The 21787-nt window shown below is 35.4% G+C and overlaps 1 protein-coding gene across 12 annotated transcripts in view; it reads left to right on the top strand.

Annotated features, from left to right (window-relative positions):
* The first annotated feature begins 7065 nt into the window (after positions 1-7065).
* The window catches only part of LOC132103339 (sodium bicarbonate cotransporter 3-like), a 38972-nt gene continuing 24250 nt past the window's right edge, over positions 7066-21787 (top strand). For 3 of the 12 annotated variants that reach the window (XM_059508371.1, XM_059508367.1, XM_059508376.1), the window contains exons 1-2: positions 13934-14359; positions 20330-20411. In XM_059508371.1, coding sequence (XP_059364354.1) covers positions 14294-14359; positions 20330-20411 — 148 coding nt within the window. In that variant the 5' untranslated portion in view covers positions 13934-14293. Of the gene's footprint in view, positions 7221-13932; positions 14360-20329; positions 20412-21787 lie in introns of those variants that run through there. The other 9 variants (XM_059508370.1, XM_059508364.1, XM_059508365.1 and 6 more) reach the window with 8 other exon arrangements.

Raw genomic sequence — 21787 nt, 5'->3', positions numbered from 1 at the left:
GAAAAATTGCAATTTGGCCAGTTTTGATGGAATACCAATTAATGAAAAAGTGACTTATCTTGGAATTGTAATTTGTAAAAATAAAGAGGAACGTCATAAATTAAATTTTGATCCAATTGTTAAAAAAATACAATCTAAATTAAATTCATGGTTAATGAGAGATTTATCTCTATTTGGCAGGGTCTAAATATCAAAGGCAGAAGGTATATCACTCTCTGTATATGTTGCCTTATCGCTGGATATCCCAAAAAATACAATTAAAGAATTGGATAAAATACTGTATGATTATATCTGGAGGAAAAGAATACGCAGTTGTATTTGATGCAATCCCTACAGGTTCACTTCAAATTCTAAAACACATATCATTTACAGATATTAGTGCTGAATTTAATAGAATTTTTATTGGAGATACAGACATTACAAAGAAAGAATACACCAATAAATATATTAGAAATCAAATTTCATGCTCTGTTCCACCTGCTGCAAAGTTTTTTTGGTATTCAACCATGGGTGATTTAAATTGGGAAAAGGCAAATACTACTATTTATAAATATTGTATTAATAATAAAATAAAAGAAGTTTCCTTTAAAATTTTACATCAAATTTATCCTGCTAAAGATACGCTAAGAAGATTTAAAATAAACATAGAAGAGTCTTGTGTCTTTTGCCAATCAAATAGGGAGACTATTTTTCATTTATTTTATCACTGTATGTACACAAAAAAATTTTGGTCTGATTTGGAAGAATTTATAATTAAAAAATTGAATGTAAACATCAGAATCAATATTTTTGATGTCATGTTATACTTTTATTTATGTGGTTTGTCCAAAAATTTAATTTTTGTTATTCAACTGTTTATTATCTTCGGAAAATACCATATTCACAAATGTAAATGGTCTAATTCACAACCTAGCTTTAATGTATTTCATCTGGACTTTAAAACATATTACAAAACAATAGAAAACGTGCAAAATATGAAGGCTACAAGAACATTTCATCTCCTGAAGGAACTGAATATATTTTAATTTTCCTATAATTTTCTATAAATTAATATGTTATTATCCTCTGGTCTGTACATTTCTTTTTTTTTTTTTTGTTGTGCAGGTTTCACAGTATTTGTAGTGTTCTCTGTACCTATTGTCCTGTGCATTGTTCATAATAAATTTTGAAAAAAAAAAAAAAAAGAGTACTTGACTTGATCTCCAGAAACTGACTCAGTAGCGCCGACTGTCGCCTCACATCAAGAAGGTCTGTGAGGTTTCTGTGTTTATGGAACTCCACCTGGTCCCGCGGTTACTCTCACGTGACATGCAGGAGGTAAACTGTGTGTGTGTGTGTGTGTGTTGCGGTGTATTCACACTGCAGCGGAAGAGACCTTTGTGTCTGTAGCGAGTGTCAGTAGTCTTTGTGGTTTCCAGCAGACGGCGAATATAATCAACTGCAATGACTCCAATGTGTAAACAATATAATTTACTAATGTTTACAGCACGTTACTGTGTTTTCCCTCTGAGAAATTTGAGAATGCTCAACATTTTGGACGCTCCATCATCCCCTTGACCCTACAAGAGGTTTTGAAAATGAATGTTTCAGAAACTTTACACTATTCTGGGATGTGTTCTCTTATACAGTCTGCAGGAATATGTTTCTCTTCTCTTTTTTTTTGGTCACATCCGCTGTTCTAAATGTCATAAAATACCAAATACATGAATGAGCTTGCAGAGACTATTTTGATAATGTTTTATGATGAATAATGTCAGCTTACACAAATGCACCTAGTAATTACATAAAAATGTGTTTAACATTACAATATTAAATACAATATCATCTCTAATGCTAGTATCTGTGACATGTTGGTAAAAACAGAATTTCTAACTCGTTTCCAAGGTTGTAAAACAATGATACAGATATTCACTTATAAAAGAATCTTATGAGATATAACAAATAAATGCTGAAATATGAAACTGTCACACTGTTTTAAAAGTGTATCCTTTGGATATTATACATTATATCCAGCTAGTAGTTCACTGAAGGTGTAGAAGGACATGGATTGTAGCTTGGCGGAGGTTCAGAAAGACCTGTTAGTAGCTTAGTGGAGGTGCAGAAGGACTTGGATGGTCGTTTGGAGGTGCTGCTAAAGGACTAGGGTTGTAGTTTGCTAGAGGTGCAGAACAATAGAGATTGTATTTCGGTGGAGGTTCTAAAGGACTTGGGTCATAGCAGTGTTGCCAGATTGGAAATGTCCAAGTATCGTACCAGAAGTTCAAAATTATCGTATTTGGAAGAAAATTATCGTACACGAGTCAAAAGGGTTATTTATCTATTCTAAACCAACAACATTTTGACACTACCTGCAAATTACCACAATAGATAACAAGGCGTATTGTTGGACGGAAGCAGTGAGACAAAATACTATCCCATTATTTTCAGTGACTGTCTGCTTCGCGGCGCATATTAAAACATATTTAAATGATTTTTAACACTTGCTTTGTCGAGTCCAGTGAAGAAGGAATTTAGCTGTTGCTGCGTGGTGCAGTTAACTCCCCATCTGAGCCGCTGTCATCGGAATCCTGCGTGTTGCCAGATGTTGAAGGGGTTCTTGCTGTCATGGACCGCAACTAGTGCTCGTTGGCTTTAAAGCAGGGCACTCAACTGCATTCTTAACACACCCTCAGGTGCACACGAACGCATTTAGAGTGTCTGTAATGAGCCGATTTCGTTTATGAGTAAAGAAGCCCTATGACTGCAACTACTATCATTTAAATTTTCATAAAATTCTGTAATTATCGTACATTACGTGATTTTTTTCATTATTGATCGTACATCGTACAGAGGTAAAAATTATCGTACAAATACGATAATTATCGTACGTCTGGCAACACTGGGTCATAGTTTGGTGGAGGTGCAAAAGGGCCTTGTTGGCCCTGAAGCACAATATTGTTTCAGTCCTGTAAGACACATCTCTGTTTCTGTAACTGAATGCAACATGCCTTGACTGAGAGAGAGAAAGATAAAGACTAAGAACACAACAAGAATAGAACATCATTGTGTTGCATTCGTCATTGCATGTAAATGTGAATGGGATGTAGTGACACCTAGTGCCAGATAATTAACCAATCAGAATAGATGTTTGTGTCAAAATGCAGTTAAATAATCACAAGAACGTGGCTAATCATAAGTGGCTCTATCTGTGTCCATGAAAGTACTAATATGTAAATGTAATATACATTTCTTTAAAAATATTCTGCATTTCCACATTTAGAAATAAATGATTATATTATGATGGTGGTTAACTTTATATACAGGGTTTCATTTTGAAAGAAAAACCGTATATATATATTATTGTTTGAATCAGTTGCTTCTGTAAAGTATAAAACAACCAATGTAACTCTTTTTATGTCCGACTGCTTTTTGTGAGTTTGTGAGCTTGAACAGGACTCTTTTTAAAGGAAGACCTAAGGCTGACATTGCTGACATTGCAAAAGTAAATTTGTCAGTTTTTCAGCTTTAAGATAAAAGATTTTAGAAACTTCATCTTTTTACCTTCATCCTGCAGCAGTCACAGGAAGATGAAGCAACAATAACAGAGATGATGAAGACCAGAACGTCACAGAAAACCAAGAGAATCAGAATCACACCCTGAAAGGACGATCATATATATATATAAAACTTATAAATATTTCTATTTAAGAAACGGTCAGAAATGGCATATAAATGTAATTTTATAGGTCTAGTGTAGATTGCTATAAATGTTATAAAGGTCTAGTGTAGAGCTTAAGTAGGCTACAATTAAAACAACATTGATAAGATATTAGCTCCTTGGTAAAAAAAAAAAAGTCTGGTTAGATCGTAAGTTGTTTTAAAGGGGTGGTTAAATACGATTTCACCTTTTGAACTTTAGTTAGTGTGTACTGTTTCTGTTAGAGCATAAACAACATCTGCAAAGTTGTGACGTTTGGAGTTCAATGCAAAGGGAGATATTTTCTTTTAAAGAAATTCCTGGGTTTGTGACAACACTAACCCCCATGTTTACATAAACCCCGCCCCCGGGAACACACAGCTACCCGTAATGGTAAGGGGTGTGACATTTCCGGACAATGTGCACTAGGCGGTTAGCGAATCAAAAACACACTGAGCCCTTTAACCAATCAGAGCCCATTGCGTATTTCTGAGGGAGGGGCTTCATAGAACCAGGAACGCAACAGACCGTTTCGAAGAGAATGAAAATATGAAAATAATGCCTTTTTTTTATGAAACATGCACCCTATAATCACAAACAAGCTTTCGAAAAAAGCTGATCAACCACCCCTTTAATTTTGTTAGAATGAAAGCAGGACATCTATTCAGACACTTACATCACTGTCAAGAAATGGGATGGAGGTAGCAGCTGCTATGGCATTCAAACAGTTTAGAAATTTCGAGATTCTAACCTGAAATGGTCACAATGTAATGCAGTGTAGTCTAATGAAATGTTAAATAATTTTTATCACATATTCAGACTAACCCAACATGTGTAACATGTACATGCAGCTTACGCCATCACTGATCCAGTTAAGAATCTGATGCACTTAATGTTTTTGGTTACAAACTAATGTACTAATATCAGTTCCAAATTATTGACCCTACAGAAGTTAAAAGCATGCTTTTCTCTTTGCTGTCAACCAAGAGGAAGAGAAACCAAATGTCACTGTGCACATTCCCAAAGCTGAAAATCAGGATTTACTTGAAGAGTTCCTCAGACGACACATCACAAGGTAATCAAACAGTTGGTAAAGACAGCTGATTTAGATTTTGTTTGTCAGTCTCAATGGAACTTTTAAAGATTTTGTTTGTCTGTCTCAATGGACCTTTTTCAATGGAACTTCAAAGTGCAATTTCAAGATAATGGCACAGGAGATGTCATTATTTTTTGGTGCAGAGTTTGGAAAGAACATGTTCACTTGATCCTGCCAGTCACAACACATAAGATCTGCATGAACTTACAAATCAACCATCTACACAGTATATTTTTGCAATAACCACAATGAAAAAATAAAAAGGATTTATGTAAACTGGTATTTTGTTGTAGATGATTATTCTAGTTTTTACTTAACCCACAAACACAGAGAGATGGATGATAAATGTGCAGAATACTTACACTAAGTAAAAAAAAAATTCAGATTCCATTCCACTAATCCATTCAGATTAGTAGTCTGTGTTAGTAGAATTTCATTTTGTTTTTCCTAGTAAGAAGTCGTCTTTCTGCCCATAAGCAATGTCTCCACCTCCACAAAATATGATGATTCATCCTAAACGTCACACTGACGTAAACACTGGGGGAATTCTGGTTATACATAGGATTTTAAAGGATAGGAACTAAAATGTACAAAATATTGGATGTTTTTAAAGACTTGCCTATTTTGGGGCATTTTGGGTCAAAAGGGTCAAATCAAAAAAGTTAGTATGACATATTATGCAATCAAGGAAGCAAATTATCTTTTGTATCACTGTCAAACTGTAGTGTCAGAATGGCTGAGTGATTAAGGTGCCAGACTTAACACCTTATGTTGAGATTTCTGGAGATCAATTCCCACTTCTGACAAGTGTTTTGGATTGACAGGACTAGAGGTCCCAGCTTCAGTATCAGAATAAGCGATTAAGAAACAAGTAAGTGATAAGTGATTTAATATTACAATATAAATGTAGTATTAAACATCAAGAATAGTTTGATTGTTAAAATACAATACAGGGAACCTTAAATGCCTCTACTCATATTATAATAATCATCACATATAATTAAATAGTTAAATGTTGTAATAAAAACACGGAACAATGTCATGTGACCTATGTTTAAAAAGACCTTCATCAATATATACTATAGACCAGATGAAAGGGAAAATGCATGCAGAGAACTTCTCAACCACTAGGAGGAGATGCAGTACAAGGATAGAATTTGTCCTGCAATTCTCAGCTTGGCATCGATACAAATAACTATTTTATTAAAAATATTTAAAAAGTAAAATCGGTCTTTTTCAGATGTCTTTTTGTTTTTTGATGTCTTTTTCAAAGCATTTGTCAGAATCAATGCTATTAGTAATCATGCATAATTGTGTCTAGAATATTTTTAAAATAAAACTAAATTATTTTATCTATTATTCCATCAATAACTATAAATAAAGAAATACGTTTTCATATACTTTGGGACAAGAACACGTGTTGTTTTGTTTCAGTCCTCATTTGCCACAACAAAGTACCTTTAAAAACTGTTGAGGAAAATAAATAGTGACCAGCTACAGCTGCAATATGCAATATGATGGACCTTCATTAGGAATTAAAAAAGGCTCCAGGATCTAAAGTAAAATAGAATGATGATACAACAGAAAATATTGACATCAAGTACAAAGTACAGAACTACAATATATGATACGTTTAGGGTCTGCAGACAGTTTGTTGTTAAGAATGGGAAACCCTGAGTTACAGCATCTAATATATATATATAAACATATATATATATATATATATATATATATATATATATATATATACACACACACATAGACACCCACATAAACAATTCCTTATTATTGCAGGGCCTACAAGTACTTGGATGAAATTTAATTAGTGATGATCTGATTAGCATTATTTACACATATATGATTATTATTCTTATTATAAAAGTTTTAAACTTTCTATACTAGGTCTCTGGGTTTGCTAGGAGTCAAGGTAGTGGTCTGGTCAGTCTGTTAAGGTCAACGACCCCTACTGTACATCCGATCTCTGCTGTTGACATGTTGTATAGTTTTAACATCCATTTTTGTTTACTGTTGACTCTCTCACTGTACAACACAATAGGCCAAAACTTTCGGTATATAGTATACGCTCATCCTCACCGTGAGTTCTATTTTCTCTAGGGAATTTTGCAGGCCAATCAAAAGTCAATCAAATCTTCCGCTCCTCATTAATATTCAAATACAAGCGTCGTTCCGATGATGTGATTGGCTAGAAAAAAAGCCGGTCGCCTGAGAGTGAGCGGATGAAATCACCTGTCAATCTCTGGAAGGGCGGGATTTGCCAAGCCCAGATATATGTAAAAATACCATTCTCACGCTCTCAGTGGCTGTGACACGAGCAAAGGGGCATTTCGAAAAATCTTATTCAAATCAGTCTCCGGCGACGGAGGAAGTGCACAGTTTGAACAAATGGAGCAAGATAGCACTGAACAGATGAAACCCCTCTTAACCACAGTAAGCATAAAGTTATTTTTTGTTGTCTCTACAGATGTGAGTGGTTGCGGCAACGCTTCTCCGCGCGTTCATTTCAAAGAAAGAAAAGGGACGGGGATGAGGGAAATGGATGCGGACTGGTATAAAGCATCACTTCCTTTGGGTTGTTAACGACCCAGGAGCTTCCACATTGTCTTAGTGGGCTTGGTAGGTGTCTGTTTTGACATTGTATTGCTGTGGAAATGTACTTTCATTGTTTTGGGGTGAGCACGCGTCTGCCAGGAAGTGTCGTTCTAGTATCATTGCGTCACAATAACGGTGAAAGACGAGCGCAGTAGGCTATGAATCTCTCTCTGTCTGCCAAGAAACATACAGTTTTATACAATTTTGAGAAAATATATGAACATTAAAGCAAGAGTTTGGTGTTTATTTCTGTCTTTATGTATTTCGCTTACACGATTTGCTATTTAAAAACCGAAATGTGTCCACAGTTTTTATTTGTTAACATTTTTTATTTGACTTTCTGATAAGATGTCATAACATCCTCGGGATATGAACACTTGACAATGAAATGCACCTATTTGTCGGTGGGAGACTAAAATATCAACCTAGCTAACATGAATTTGTATTGGAAACAATTGATGATTCTTTCTCTCTCTGGCTATAATTATTTACTTAAGTATGTATGAGTAAGTGCGCCCTTTCCTCTGTCCCTCTCTTTCAGTTTTATAGAAGCTTAATTTACATGTAGTCATAACAACTTAAGTAAATATTTCCTTCCCTTCACAAATCATTTGTGCTGTCAATAGATACTAACAACCTTGATGCGCTTCCAGTGGTTGTGTATATTTACATACGAACAGTACTACATCATCTACAAATATCAACAACGTAGCAACTATTGAGTAAAGTACTCTATTAATATATAAGCTTATATGCACACTTTTCTTATGAATACATGAAACAAATTCAAGGATTAGTTCACTTCCAGAATAAAAATTTCCTGACAATTTACTCATCCCATGTCATGTTTTTATTCTGATAGTGAACGAATCCTTTAAGTGGAAAACTAAATGTCAGTAAGCGGTAGCTGACAGTATTGTGTCTCATAACATCCAAAATGCAATAGATTTGATGAGTCACATAGCCAAAACAGACATTGGATGGCTTGTTTGGTGAAAAGATAGTGTTACATTCGGAGCATCTGGTGTGTTTGCATGATATTTTGCTTGATTCGCAACATTTAAGTTCATGCAAAGGATAAATTCATTTTTTATTTTTATGATTGTTTTATTTACATTCAAGAATATTGTTACTTTTTATCTTTTCAAAAGCAGAACACAAGGGCTTGTGTTTTCATATAAACATTAACCAGTGGGCCCTTGCTGCACTGATTTTTTTTTCCTCTTTTTTTTCTACAGACAGTGTATTACTGATACAGAAGTACAGTATGGTTAATATTATCAAAGCTATTTTCACAATTGCCAGTCTGTTTATGAAAAGTTATTTTTGCCATGCAATATAAAATACACAAGGTAATTATGAGATATGTAATCGCAATTGTGAGAAAGTCACAATTACATTTAATACAGTATATATTTTTCATTCTGTAAAAAAAAAAAAAAAATTGTAATTGTAAGATGTAAACTAAGACTTCCGAGAATAAAAGTCAAAACTGTGTGACCGATTCAAAATTGAGTAAAAAAAAGTAATAATTGTTAGATATAAACTCTGAATTCTGAAAAAAAAGTCAGAATTCTGAATTTAAAAGTCAGAAATACCATATTGTTTATTTCTTTCTATTTTTTATTTTGTGGCAAAATAAGATTTAATACCTGTTGGTGCAGGTACACTTAAAATGGTGTAGAATGTTGCTAGTAAATTTCACTATTTTTTTTTACAAAGACACGGCAACTAACATTGAATTAAACAGAAAATTTGCAAGCAGAAAAGTGACATGGCATTTTCTTGTAAAACCTACTTTATTAATCTTTGATTTATTCACAGCTTCAAAAAATGTTAACAGTGTATGTTGTTAATTTTATGTAATACTGTTTAAATCTAGCAAATCTAGAATTCCAAAATCTGGAATTCAGGTGAGGTTAAAGGTTGTGGGTTTTTGCATTAGAATGTATAATGTTTAGATGTCAGAGTTCGCTTTCTATTTATCTGAAAATGTTTCAAATGGCCAGTTCCTGTTGTGTAACGAGTCTTGTTTTGATTTCCACCTGTTGCTTACTTCACTGCTATCCATCACTCAGGTGTCTTCAGGACAATGATGCTCCTCTGTTCTCTGTCGGGATATTGGCGATGAGGAAAGAATTCAGGGTTCGTTGAGTGTGTGGTATCGTTACATTACATCACTTGTTTAGATGGAAGATTATTAGACAGGAAGTTTGTCATTCTTCTCTGGCAGGAGGATCAGCAGCTCTCGGACCCAGCAGACAATGCTGTTGATAAAGCCACAGAGGGCACAGCCGTAAGCTCAGCAGGTTTAGAGTAGTCTGTGTGCAGTAGTCAACAAAGTTGCTCTGCTACAGCTAATTCACAACAAGTCTTTCCAGTCCCACTTGTTGACATCTGTTGAAAGTGATTCTTTGAAAATGCAATTCATTAACTCAGCATTGATCAGGCGTAATGTTGGCACAATGACTGTCCCTATAGAGGGAATTTGGAAACATTTTATTTCAAGGGAGAATCTGCAGAATGGAGCTGAGAATACTGCATTTTTATTTGTACCACACATATTTAGGGGAGGCATTTTTATATAGATATATGTAAATGACAAAATATCTGATCACATATCAAAACAGCCAAAGCAGTTTTTCATTAGGTGGGTTTTGTTGTTGCATTTTTTTGCATTGTAAAATATTTTGTTAATCTAGATGAGGGGTTGAGACTTTTTAGCAGTGCAAAGTCTGTTTGCCAATGCTTGTTAGTAGTATTGGTATGTTTTATGTTTTTATGAGCTTATCTAAGAAAATGATTGTGATTTTAAATTTTACATCAGTATTGTATTCATAAATAGCTGAATTAGATTTATAATGCTTAGTTTGGTGTAATGGGCCAGACCGGAACCTAAGTTGAAAAGAAATCCCCATGCAAAGCTCGCTGGCTTGTGTGTGACTGTCATTCAGCATCATTACCCTGCTTAAACACACTACTTTATCCTTAAAGCTACTATAATGCTGAATACATCGAAAATTTTAGATCTAGTCTGTCCACAGATCAAATTGTGCTCACACACACATTAAAAATAAACAAACACAGTAAAAAAGAAAACTTTTAAAGAAAGCTGTTATCCTCAGTTTTCTTTAAAACGCTATAATTTCTATCGCTCTCATTGTTTTTCAATCTTGTTTCTTCATATTGTGTTTCCTATGTCACCTTGTATGTGCAACCTGTTACTTTTCACAATTGAAATTTCATTCTAAACCCTGGTTAAGTGTGATCTTGGGTAATCCCATTTCATGTTTAACACCGTTCATACTTAAAACTGAGTTTTAGTTTGTAAACCTGTGTTACCATGCCTGGATGTATTTTGTTAATTTTTTCAAATTCTTAATAGTACATCAACTGACAATAAAATGAATGAGTGAATTCTTGAAGCCATCCACATTGTCTTTCAGACAACATCTAACAATTGTTCCTCCTAGATTAGAATGGGACTTGTTTTATTTTATTTATTTGAAACCCCCTCCATTCTCGCAGCTTCTCAGATTTAATTACAGGCATTAACAGCTTCACTGGCTAAATGGCACTGACTTCCCACAAAGGTTACTCTGTTGTCGGGGCAACAGGTACTTGTTCTTTCTCTTTATGAGCATAATATCAGTGCTTACTTACAGCTTAGTAGCATTGTGTGCACTTTCCGCCCCATACTTGCTATTAGGGAGTAGGGTTGTGCTGATAGACAGTAGTATTGTGTATCAACGATAGTCAGAGATATCACTTGTGGCTGTTACCTTTGACGATAGCAAGACAGTTATTATTATTATTAATATTATTTTATGATTATATCAGGGTAGTATTATTATCTAAATAATATTAGGGATTATTTGTTCCATCATATATCTTTTTCCACGTTTATGGAAAAATTATAACAAATCACACACAGTTAGCATTATGATATTATGCATCAGCAATCTCCCAGGCTGACAATATGAGCATATCGCCCAACACTGTTAGGGACCATTAGTGAAAGAAATATAAACCTGTATGAGTTTCTTCTGTTGAGTACAGAAGAAGATAGTTTGAAGAATGTTGGAAACCAAACAGTTGTTTATAGCCATTGACTTCCGGAAAAATGTCATTGGCTACCAGCAACTGTTTAATAGCCATCAATATTAAAAATATTTTCTTTTGTGTTGAACATTACCATTCAGGTTAACACAAGGGTGAGTAAATGATGCCGGAATTGTACATTTTGGGTGAACCATGCCTTTAAGGTGTTTTTTAAAAACAGTACAATGGTGATTAAGTGGCATGCAGTGGTGAGTAAGGGACATTTAAATTACTCTGAACAAATCTGATTTTATATTTGCTACTTATCACATAATTTCCTTGCAGTATTGATGATGTAACTTCCCCTATAGTTTACAGTTTAGCAATGCAACAAAAATAGAACACCTCCATAATAACCTAAAAGGCGTAGACACTGTGTAAATAAGAGATTTTTTGTGCAGTGTAGACACTAGGGCTGGGTATCGATTCAGATGTTCCAGATCGCTTCGATTTCGATTCACAAACTCTTAAATCGATTCTATTTCGATTATCGATTCGATTTCGATTCTTGATTCGATTTTCTATACTCTATTCTTGATTCAACTCAATGAATATAGATTTAATACAAATACTATATCTATAAAAAATAACAGTGAACATAAGTTTACAATTGGGTAATTAATAAAAATAAATTAAGAGCCACAAACCTGTATATTAAACTCTTTTATTTTAGGTACACTTGGGTACATTAAAACAGAACCCATCTCTTATTTTCAAATGCATACAATTATGTTAAATAAATACAATACAATTTTGATGCAAGATGAAAAATGCTTTGTACTTGTCCACAACACTATCGTCGTCGTCGTCTTGCTTACGAAATCTAAAATTCTTCCATACGTCTGACTTTTTATTTGAAGGTGGCATCAACGTCAAAAAAGCACCTGAAACCGCCATTTTAAGCACTGAATGAATGAATGACAAGTTTGCCTCTCGCTCCTTGGTAACATCGCACAAGGCAAATAAGAGGGTGACATCTAGTGGAGAACACTTGTAATTAGATTAACGTTAATCTTACGTTCAATGTTTGCGGAAATAAATATGGAATAAAATCAAATATGGAATGGCCTTTGAGAATCGATTTTGAGTCGACCACATTTTAAAAAACGATTAATCGAAAAATCTATTTTTTTACCCAGCCCTAGTAGACACATTCATGGATTATAATATGATTATCGTAGCTTTGGTAGTAGCCTGTGAAATAGTTTTTTGCTTCAAAACTTGAATGCCCTTTAAGGGCGTCATATGATCATTAAATACACAAAATCATTATTTTGTGTATTTGGTGTAACTGGATATTTTGACATGCTTTAATATTCAAAAAACACTTTTTCTTTTTCAAATACTGTACATTATTGTAGGTCTTCTATGCTCCGCCTCTCTTAAACGTTTTTTACAAAGTCCCTCCTTCTGACAAGCGCAGTCTGCTCTGAATAGCCAACTGACCAAGTGCATTGTGATTGGCTGAACACCGCAAGCACTCGTTGGAAATATAAAGCCCCTTTCCATAATCTCGAGCTTCATCTTTCAAAATAAATGTAAAGACAGTTAATAATGTCCTTAGTTTTACCATCAGTTCAAGCACGAAAGGGGAACAGAGTGTCGTGACAGACAGAGTGATGAAGCTCGTATGTGTTTGCAGTACACAAGCCACTGACGGTTAAGACCGCTGACTCCACTGTGTGATCCTCTGTCTCCTTCTCTCTCTCACACACGCACATGCACGTGCACACACACACATGCACGACATGCAAAACTCTGCATTTAAACTTTGAAAGCAAAAACTTAAACTAATAAACAAAACATACTTACAGTAGCTGATTCAAAAGCACCAGATTGTCGTAGCAAATTTAGAAGTACCTCATTTCCTAGGTTCACGAAACGGTCGCCCATAAAATGTGTTGCTGTTCTTTTGTAAGTAATCTTGAATATTCCTAAATGCATTTACAAATAAATTGCTTTTGCTTTCACCTAGATACACACAGCATCTCCCTGACATGGCTGCTTCAACACTAGCTTCTGTTACTGAAACCACGCCTTCTTTCTTTGTGTGAACCTTTGGGCGGCATTACGCAAATATTGCCACATAGTGACGTAGACATATGGGGGCATGTTTGAATGAGCCATTTTAGGGGGTCGTGACTGAGTCTTATCTTTGATAAAGAATATATCTTTGGATTTGAGACTTTAGTCTTTGCAATTTTACAGATCTTCTTTATTGAAATCGCATTATATGACCCCTTTAACACCTCAGGGCAATAGCACACTGTCCCGGGCAGCTCGCTCAGGCCATGTATAGCTCTAGTGTTGTTTGAGGTCATGCACTCACCCCTACTCGTGGAAAAACACATGCACATGTACACTCACAACAACACACCGTCACACTCAAATATAAATAACTCCTCATGTTTAGGTCCTTGCAACCAGGAGTGAGACCCATCCGACGTCAGCATGAGAAGTGTGCACTGGCAGTGTCTTGCAGCATTCTCTCTCTCTTCTGCTTCCTAGTCAGTGTGACATAGACACTTTTGCTTCTCTTGGTAGTAGTAGACTGCTGCTTTAAAGAAGTGTGTGGACACTTATCTCTTCCACCGATGCAGTTTGTAGCTTGCCAATCCTTTTTGATTTTAGTTCATTGATTTAACACTTCAGGTTGATCTTTGATTTATTTTTCATCTTTAGCTTTAGTAGTGGACTGTTTTTATGTACTAGCTGAACAATATTTCCAGACCTGCATCATTGAAGCTCTTGTGGTCTTAAGTGCTGTTGGATTTTCTCGAAGTTTCAAAGTCCCTCCCCAGGGTCTGTGAATGATGCAAGACTTCTGGGGAGAGGTCGTTAATCTAAGGACCATCAGGGGAGCTACAAGATTCTCGGTATGTTTTTGGGCTCACTCTTGTGTTACATAATGACCTAATGCAGTTTTTCTTGAGCTTGGTGCATGATTCAGATTCTGCATATCTCACTGATGTTTTGTCTTGGTGTTAGTGTTTGCTTTGTGTGCTTGGTTTCAAAATATTGCCTGAACACAGTATAGTGTATTTAGATTTAAATTGAATTTACATGAGTGACATTTGATGCCATTTCATTGAAAAGAGGCAAGTCCACATTTTACCCTTTGCTGTGTTTTGCCCTTTGGGGTGATATCTGATGCCACGGCACTCAGGAATGCTTGGACAGAGGCCCGTGGCAGGACAGGGCCACCTTGGTTTTTTTTTTAAATACATGGGACTCTCTGCGAATGTACTAGAAGAGAACATCTCACATCTCACTGCATATAGTCTTGCTGCATATACAGTCGTGGCCAAAAGTTTTGAGAATTACATAAATATTGGAAATTGGAAAAGTTGCTGTTTAAGTTTTTATAATAGCAATTTGCATATACTCCAGAATGTTATGAAGTGTGATCAGATGAATTGCGTAGTCCTTCTTTGCCATGAAAATTAACTTAATCCCAAAAAATAGAATGGCAGACTTGACATGTTAAAAGGAGGGTGATGCTTGAAATCATTGTTCTTCCATTGTTAACCATGGTGACCTGCAAAGAAACGCGTGCAGCCATCATTGCGTTGCATAAAAATGGCTTCACAGGCAAGGATATTGTGGCTACTAAGATTGCACCTAAATCAACAATTTATAGGATCATCAAGAACTTCAAGGAAAGAGGTTCAATTCTTGTAAAGAAGGCTTCAGGGTGTCCAAGAAAGTCCAGCAAGCGCCAGGGTCGTCTCCTAAAGAGGATTCAGCTGCGGGATCGGAGTGCCACCAGTGCAGAGCTTGCTCAGGAATGGCAGCAGGCAGGTGTGAGCGCATCTGCACGCACAGTGAGGCCAAGACTTCTGGAAGATGGCCTGGTGTCAAGAAGGGCAGCAAAGAAGCCACTTCTCTCCAAAAAAAAACATCAGGGACAGATTGATCTTCTGCAGAAAGTATAGACCATAATGTTGAAATTTTGGGTCCATGGCCTGGAAACTCCCCAGATCTTAATCCCATTGAGAACTTGTGATCAATCCTCAAGAGGCGGGTGGACAAACAAAAACCCACTAATTCTGACAAACTCCAAGAAGTGATTATGAAAGAATGGGTTGCTATCAGTCAGGATTTGGCCCAGAAGTTGATTGAGAGCATGCCCAGTCGAATTGCAGAGGTCCTGAAAAAGAAGGGCCAACACTGCAAATACTGACTTTTTGCATAAATGTCATGTAATTGTCGATAAAAGCCTTTGAAACGTATGAAGTGCTTGTAATTATATTTCAGTACATCACAGAAACAACTGAAACAAAGATCTAAAAGCGGTTTAGCAGCAAACTTTTTGAAAATTAATATTTATGTAATTCTCAAAACTTTTGGCCACGACTGTATATGAATAGAAATGTGTATGTATTTCTGTCTATATATGTATATATTTTTGAGCTGTCAAACAATTAATCACATCCAAAATAAAAGTGTGTTTACATAGTATATGTGTTTGTTTTATTTATTATGTGCATATATAAATACACATACAAGGCACCCAATGCCCCAACTGCTCCCTGGGAGCTACAGCAAAAAAAATGGCTGCCCACTGCTCCGGGTGTGTGTTCACGGTGTGTGTGTGTGTGTGCACTTTGGATGGGTTAATTGCGGAGCACAAATTCCGAGTATGGGTCACCATACTTGGCTGTATGTCACTGTGACTTTCACTTTCACTTTTTTTTAACATACACACGCATATATTATGTAAACACAAAGGGCCCTATCATACACCTGGCACAATGCGTTGCAAGGCCTGGCTCAAATGTTTTTAGTTTCAGCCCGACGCAGCTCTCATTTTCTGGTCCTGCACCGTGATGTTTAAATGGCAAATGCATTTGTGTCCATTTGTGCACCCATGGGCATGCTGGTTTAAAAAAGAGGTGTGTTCAGTCGCATTGTTGGCACATTGCTATTTTGAGGAACTGAAAATAGACTGCGCCATAGACCATCTCAAACCTGGTCTAAAATATGGCGCAATATTTATTCTTTGTTATTTAAAGAGCGCATATGTAATATGGCGGGTGCACAACCCTCGTACACTTTGCTTACTTCACGCAGCAGCAAACAAAAATTGTTAAAAATGAAAAATTACATTCCGACATGTAAATGGCTAACCGAATTGTTTTGCGAGGATTATCGTCACGTTCTCCCAAGATCTCATGCCGCAAGATATCGTTCACATCCCTGTGTGATATACGGTATATATCTCAGTATTCTCTACATTTTCTATTTGGATAAATAAATAAATTATTTATTTTATTTATTTATTTATTTAAACATCCTGCCCAAATTTCTCCAATAAAACAATGTTTATATTAAAGGCAATGAAACCAGATATAGTGAAAGTAGGCTATGCTATCCATTATGTGCAAAAAAGGGCTTAAAATCACATTACATTCTATTTCTAACACTGTACTATTACAATCTAAAAAAATAATACTTTTAAGGGTAGAAGTTTTATTCTCTAAATTAAAGTAAATAAACAAGAGCACAGATTAATTGCAATTTATTTTTGATTACCCCATTACAGCCATCTGCTATCATGAAATACACTTAGTGTAGGTTTAAAATTCTACACGTGACACAATTAATGAGCTCCTATTCTGTTATGCTCCGTCTGTTTGGCTTGCATGCACGTGGCCGCGCTCGTTCACTAAAGTCTGTGAAGTTTAATGGAGAATCACATGCAAAAGGCTCCTGACAGCAAAATGGAAATATTTCATTACTTTCTAACATTCTCAGATGGAGAATACTTGTGAAATGTAAGCATCAAACTACTGTATATAGGCTTTATTGTCTCATACCATATTGCCTATTAAAAATATCAATATATTGTACAAACTCGATATACTGCCCAGTCCATGCAGGTTCCGTAGTTGTAATAACTTGCTTAGGAAATAATGTTTGAAAAAAATAAAATAAAACGGAATACTTATGTGGACATTCTGCAGGTGTACATTCTTGAAAATCTTGTCTCTTTTTTGTGATATTTTCTAAGAGCTGTTCCGCTTACAGGTATTTTAAAGTAACCTCACAAAATGTTTCAGGATGTGTGGCAGGCAGCCCTGGCACTATTGTCCCACACTTTCTCTCATCATGATGGCCAACATATTATGCAATATCGGTTAGTTGTGGCTTAATTTACACTCTGCTCCTTTTGAGTGAGCTCAGAAAAATATGGTCTGAAATAGTTTCGGGGTAAGAATAGCTGTGAATGTGATCTAACTATGGTTACATCATCCTTGTCATGCAGCTGCCCAGAGGACATACTTAACGTCTGTTGTTTGTTTTCTAGTTCTAAGCAGGAATGTGCAATGATAGTCGAACAGTCATCCAACAGCCAACAAGTCGATTAGTAAGGTTTATTAATTTGTCTAAATTATTCTTAGAAATTCAGTTTAGATATGCGTTAAAATGACATCATTTTGTGCTTTAGTTTTTAGACAGTTTGCGTAGATTTCTTTCTTGGAAAAAGTCATAAAATGAAAAGTCACCACATGTATTTTCTTAATGCATGATAATAATATTATTGTGCATTGACTACAATCTACTACAAGCTCACATTCGTTCATTTTAACCAAATTTTTATTTTTAGATGATTTGTTCCTATTTGACAGTCCAGATTAGTTAACTAGTTGTTTAGATGGTTTTGAAAAGGTACTTTTTTTTGTTATATTTTTTATCTTTTTAAGTGGTGTCACAGGAATGGAAGAGGTTACTCCGTTTTCTCACAGATCTATGCAGTGTTCTGTTTGGAGACTTGGTCTGTGCATTAGCAGTGGTAGGGAATTGTGGGAATTGGGTTATTGTCTGGGGAACTTAAATATGCAGTAGAGGGACTCCGGCATAGTCCTGAGAATACCCTGGGTCACATCTGGAAAAATGTCACATTATCACAGTCTCTAATACACCAGCTCCTTCTACAGCGACCACCAAAATGTTCTCACTGACATGCAGAGGTCTCTTGGGAAATTCAGTACAAGGTTAACTGGTGGGTTCTCTTGTGTCCCAAGTGCACTTGTGTATTATAGCATGCAAGTGGAAAATGTTCCTCATTTCACAATAATCATAGTGTCCATAGATTGTGGCTTGGTCCTGAAAATGGCGGATATGGAGTTAACTTTGTTTGTGCCCAATTAAAGCTCATTGTCTTTGTATAAAATTGAGTGAGCTGCATATAACAATTAAAATCACTCGTTTATATTGTCTCCAAATGTGACTCACTCAACCTATTAAACCGAAGTGGTTGGAAAATATTGTGCAGTAGACGTATTATAGACTGGAAGTGGACATCTGCAGCATGCATTTTAAAGAGGTTTAGTTAAAGCCCCGTCTTAGACAAAATTATACATTATTGAAGTGTCCTGTATCCTAGATCCTCATGATGGAGCATCGATAAGCAAGGATATAGAAACCATTATCATTTAAGGGGGGGCATATCCTCCTGACTTTAGTATATAATCATTATTTTTCAAAGACTCTTGCTTTAATGTGTCCCCACTGCTTTTCACATCCTGCTTCCCTGCACACAAGACAGGTGCCAAAAGACAGCAGCTGTTAGATGATAATAGAGTTTCAAAGCACATCTTATTTTAGAGACGTGTTATTATGGGCAGTTTATAAATACTATATATTTTTTAAACTTCCTGAAAACGTTTTGAATGGTGACTGATGGCAATACATCATATTTTCATATTTAAATGTAAGTGTCCAATAACTGATAAGCAGAAACATTTTTTCAGCTTTTTTTGATACAATAATATGTACATGATCATTACAATAAATCATAAAAAGAAACTCGCAAATGAAGATTAAATGTGATTATTGTTAATATTTCTATGAGAACTACTACTGTTATATACAGTATATTATGTTATCTTATGGTATACATTATATTATATTATATTATTTATCATTTATTATATTGGTCACTAAATATGTTTACATGGATTTACGTAATCTAATTATTTACCTTATTCTAAATAAGACAATATTATGGTTAAGTTAGAATATTCCTTTCATGTTCCCATTTTACATGTTATAGTTCATAGATCGATTAATGGCAGACGCCATCCAACGTTCCCTCCAGAATTTCACGTATCAACATACAGGTCGTCTTTGGTACTATACAGTTTTGGGTGTTTCATTTTTCATTTTGTGAAAACTTCAAGTGCACATAATTACATGTCATTAAATATGAGCAAACAGACAACAACGGATAAAAATGTGCCTTCTTGTTAGAAGCCATTCTCTTTTGTTTGCCGGTTGACCACTGCCGTGTGTGTATCCTGTCGCAAAATGTGGCGAAAAGTCCTACACGATGGTAAAAGTTGATAATGGTGTGTACATGGCTATATTGCACTTCTGACTAAAAAGAGGAATACTCCACATGTCTTAATTCAATTTGTGTTTACTTTGAGTATGACTTTAACCAGATTAATATCGGATTATTAATTACATTGTAATGGTCTGTCTTTTGGTCAAGCTATTTGATTAAATGTTTTTAATTTGGCTAGAGTTAAAGGATGAGTTATAGTTCATGCAAAGTTTAATATTTTAGGTAAGATGTTTTTTCTGTTGAGTTTCTTTGAGTTTTGGTTCATTTGACAAAATTAACTTTAGGTGTTTATTCTGTTAACTTCAGTTTTTTAGGAGCACATTGTCAAAAAAAAAAGTCTGAAGCCCACTTATGGTATAAACTCTTGCACAATTCTCAGTTATAGCCAGACGAAAGCAAAAGTAACTGTAATGGCACTCTCTTGTGTTGCTATGGATGGTATGTTTACTCTGGTGTGACATAAATGTATCCTCCTTTATCTCTCTCTATTCAGGGCAATGATGAGGAAGCTGTTGTTGATCAGGGGAAAACCAGCTCTACCATCCACACAAACTTTGAAAAAGAGGAACTTGAAAGTAAGTCACTTCCTTCGTTCGCATAACCCCCTCTTTTATTTACCCCTCATAATCATATGCTTGGTTGTTTTTGTGTGTGTGTGTGTGTGCTGTCTTATCCTCAAGCATACCATCTGGTCTTTTGGCACATGGAGGTGTGCAGTAAATGTCTGCTGTGTTTTCATTCATTACTCTGGGTGTGTTTTAAAGCACAATGATTAGAATCATCCCTCCCACTCAACCTCGTTTCACTCTCTGGCTGAGTTCATTGAGGTTTTCTGCCCCCCTTCCTCTCTGAGGGCTCTCCCATGGGTCAGCAGTATGTTTCCTGGTGATCCAATCCTGCTGTCAGCCTTCTGAGTGTGTTCTGGAAGCTTGTGCATGTTGTAAAGGAGGTACTAGGTGTTTGGTAACAGTGCTTTGCCAGAAGAGTAAGACAAGAAATGTCTCGAACTCACAAGATCTCATTCTTAAAGTGACTTGTGCCTTTAGTGTGAGGGATCATCTGACCTACGACTAACAACTATGGCATTCATAGTCTTTGAACTGATTCCCTTGCTAGCATGAGAGTTGCACAGACTTTAGCCAAAGTAAGTGGGATATTTATTTTGGCATGAATGGAAACAAGGCTGTGTGAGTAGTGGTTGACTGATATGTACTGATATATATGTAAATAATTCAAAATAGACAAATTAATTACATCAGACAATCTCCTACTCGTGATAAAAATCATTACAAAGTAAAACCTAAATATTTAATACATGTAATGCTGCTACATATATATATATATATATATATATATTACTTATTTAATGTGTTTAATGTTATACAGATTTAATATTTAGATTTTGTATCAAATTAATTCCAAGGTATTATGTATTTATATATTCACATACACTACCATACAAAACGTTAGGGTTCATAAGACTTTATTAATGGTTTTGAAAGAAGTAACTTATGGTCACCAAGGCTGGGCTTATTTTATTTAAGATGCAATAACATAATATATATATTTTTTTAAATTATCATTATTTAAAATAACTGGTTTCATTTTTTTTTTACTTCTGTTTTTTAAATGTAATTTATTCCTGTGCTGGCAAAGCTGCATTTTCAGCAGTCATTACACTAGTAATATGACTCTAATATGCTGATTTGCTGCTCATATTTTTTATCATTATCAGTGTTGAAACAGTTGTCCTTTCAAGAATAATGAAGAGTTGAAATAGACATCTTTGAATTGACACTAAGGTACTCAAAACTAAATAGAATGACTTGTACTTCTGTCCCTCACAGCCTTATTTTCTGACATAAAACACTATCTTGGTAAACATTCTTGTTTGTCCTCTTTCACTTTCTCTTTGACAGGTGACATCATTTTAAGCGAAGTCACAGGAAGC

This window comes from Carassius carassius, chromosome 24, assembly GCF_963082965.1.
Source record: "Carassius carassius chromosome 24, fCarCar2.1, whole genome shotgun sequence".
Lineage (NCBI taxonomy): Eukaryota > Metazoa > Chordata > Actinopteri > Cypriniformes > Cyprinidae > Carassius > Carassius carassius.
The sequence above is the reverse complement of the archived record's forward strand: the minus strand, read 5'-3'. Positions and strand labels throughout refer to the sequence as shown.